Below are 2,393 nucleotides of genomic sequence, written 5' to 3'. Positions count from 1 at the left end.
GTACTAACCCCATCAGGAAGTGCAACTACTCTACTACCCCAGCAGGAGGAGGGAAGACTTCCATCGCCCAGCAACAAGCCCAGCCAATGAAAAGGGCCTCAGCTTAGCCAGTGAGAAGCTTTCATCACCTGAACTTTTACTTTTCTCCAATGAACCCTCATTATTTCCTTACTGATGACTTCCTTTCCTTGTCCAGCTCTCCCTACTATAAAAGCCTTCCATGTGGTGTAGCCCTTGGGGAGTGTCTCTCTGTCCCCCAGGTGAGATGCTGCCTGATTCATGAATCATTCAATAAAGCTAATTAGATCTTCAAATTTACTCAGTGAAATTTTGTTTTTTAGTAATGATAGCCCCACATATTTAGCCCACAGTCTCAGCAGTGCTCAGGTTGAGAAAATTTGATTTAGATGAAAGAGAAAGAATATTTATGTTTTAGTCATATTGAATTGGATTTCCTAGAGTCAAGTCCTTACAGACAAACATTTGTCATTTCCCAACGCCATAAGAGAGACTTAAATATGATGCATATACACACCAACTATTAAATTTCCTACTGGCAGGAGATAGCTCTTTTAATGCCTCTTGTACTCTCCAGGTGCCCAACACAGGGCTGGAATTTAGGTACACCTATCTGGAAAACCTCATTTATCATTTTAAAAAAAAAAGACTACAACATTGAGGGTAGCCTTGAGCTGCATTAGAGGGATCACCTAATTTCACATATATTACCTAAGTGTAACAAAGCCTAGTGACGTCACAATGGAGCCCTGCCCATCTGCTAAGCCCCGCCCTCTTCACAGTCATAATGGGTAAGGCCTTAAATACCCAGACTCTGGCCCCTGAGTCCTGCAAAGCCCCTCATCTTGGCAGAAAGTACAATGTCGACCAGCCGCAAATTAAAGAGTCAGGGCATGAGGAGGGGCAAGAACAGAACTCCTCACAAGGGAGTCAAGAGAGGTGGCAGCAAAAGAAAATACCGGAAGAGCAGCCTGAAGAGTAGAAAACGGTGTGATGATGGTGAGTGAGAGATGAGTGGGAGAGCAGTCAAACAGGGGGGACATTGTTGTCCTGAGGGCCTTTCTTCTTGGAGTTAGCTCTCACAGGACCCTGAAACCTCAGCCTGAGAATTTCGTTCTCAACTACGTTCCCATCTGGTCAGGAAGAGGATGAATGGGGTTCATGAATCTTCAGTGAATGTTCTAACTGGTGTTCCTGTTGCTTACTTGTCCTTTCCCTACAGCCAATCGCAATTTCCGCTCCCACGTGTGACTCCACCAGCGGGCTCTGCCCTGGTGGACTTTGAACGACACCAGGCAGCAACGGAACAGAAGGGGGACTGCCAAGGAGACCTGAAGTTAGACCAAAGCCAGAGAAGAACTTATCATGTGGATAAAAGGCCAATCATGACGAAATGAGGAATGTATATGTTGGCTGTTTCTCCCCAACATCTCAATAAAAATTTTGAAAGCTGAATTTCAGTGTCATTTGATCTTTTGGTTGGAAAATGGGTTCCTGAGCTGGGCAGGCTTAGGGGGAAGAATTAGCAGGTAGGAAACCTATGAAACTATTAAATGTGGTTTGGATGATATCAGTGTAATTTGTATTTAACAACTCTCTCATCTGTGTGCACTCTGACCATGCACCATCACCATATATAGGTCTTAGTGGTCTCAATGTACTGTCTTCTTCCCCATCAGAGTGCCAGTTATGAACCAAAGGTGGCAAGCTGGTTTTGTCAAGAGGCTTAAAACCATGATCTCCTAAACTCAAACCATGAGATAAACTTTCTCCCTCAGTGCTTCTAATCTGATTGTGTGGGCATGATCAGCAGGTGTTTAAAGATGGGGACACGTTCTAGGCGGAGGACAACGTGGGTCTGAGATGGGCTAGGTTGGGTTTTAAATGGACAAGATCAGAAGTAGTATGGCAAGGAAGATTAAATTCAAGACAGATGGTGTGACTCTGATGTCATAAATGAAACTCAGTCTGGGTGGACCTTACTCGCAAGGAAGAACTGTCCTTCACTGTCACCCTCACTTTACCTTGACTTTGGGTTCATCTCCGGCCAGGGATCTGACTCCTCCTCTCAGCATCCACTGCTCAGGAGGGGGCAATATTTTTCTTAATGAGTGCTTCCTGTTGCCTCTGAGGCAGTACCAGGGCAGCACAGAGAGGAACTGAGACTCATTAAACCAAGCCACCCACAGAACCAAGCCACCCACTTGGATTCTGGGGAAGCAACCAGGAGAGGATATAAGCCGGAAGGAATGAGAGGAGCATGAGGTCATTCATGAAGTTTCCTACATGGATCAGGGCGAGGGGCAGGGTGCTGTGAGATGACGGACCAGGCCAGGGGACAAAGAAAAGAAAAGAGAGCCTCCTTTTCTGCAGAG

The 2,393-nt window shown here is 45.7% G+C and overlaps 1 protein-coding gene across 1 annotated transcript; it reads left to right on the top strand.

Moving 5' to 3' along the window:
- The first annotated feature begins 846 nt into the window (after positions 1–846).
- TNP1 (transition protein 1) lies at positions 847–1,473 on the top strand. The gene is made up of 2 exons (XM_043445489.1): positions 847–1,017; positions 1,241–1,473. Exons 1-2 carry the CDS (start codon positions 879–881, stop codon positions 1,267–1,269), a joined length of 168 nt encoding a protein of 55 aa, XP_043301424.1. The 5' UTR covers positions 847–878; the 3' UTR covers positions 1,270–1,473.
- The last annotated feature ends 920 nt before the right edge of the window (positions 1,474–2,393 follow it).

The sequence above is a fragment of the Cervus canadensis genome, chromosome 24 (genome assembly GCF_019320065.1).
Source record: "Cervus canadensis isolate Bull #8, Minnesota chromosome 24, ASM1932006v1, whole genome shotgun sequence".
Lineage (NCBI taxonomy): Eukaryota > Metazoa > Chordata > Mammalia > Artiodactyla > Cervidae > Cervus > Cervus canadensis.
This window is presented reverse-complemented; position numbering and strand designations above follow the sequence as displayed.

Coding starts and splice junctions, on each gene's coding strand:
- TNP1 (XM_043445489.1), top strand. CDS start 879: ATGTCGACCAGCCGCAAATTAAAGAGTCAGGGCATGAGGAGGGGCAAG. Junction 1,018..1,240: donor TAGAAAACGGTGTGATGATG/GTGAGTGAGAGA, acceptor CTTTCCCTACAG/CCAATCGCAATTTCCGCTCC.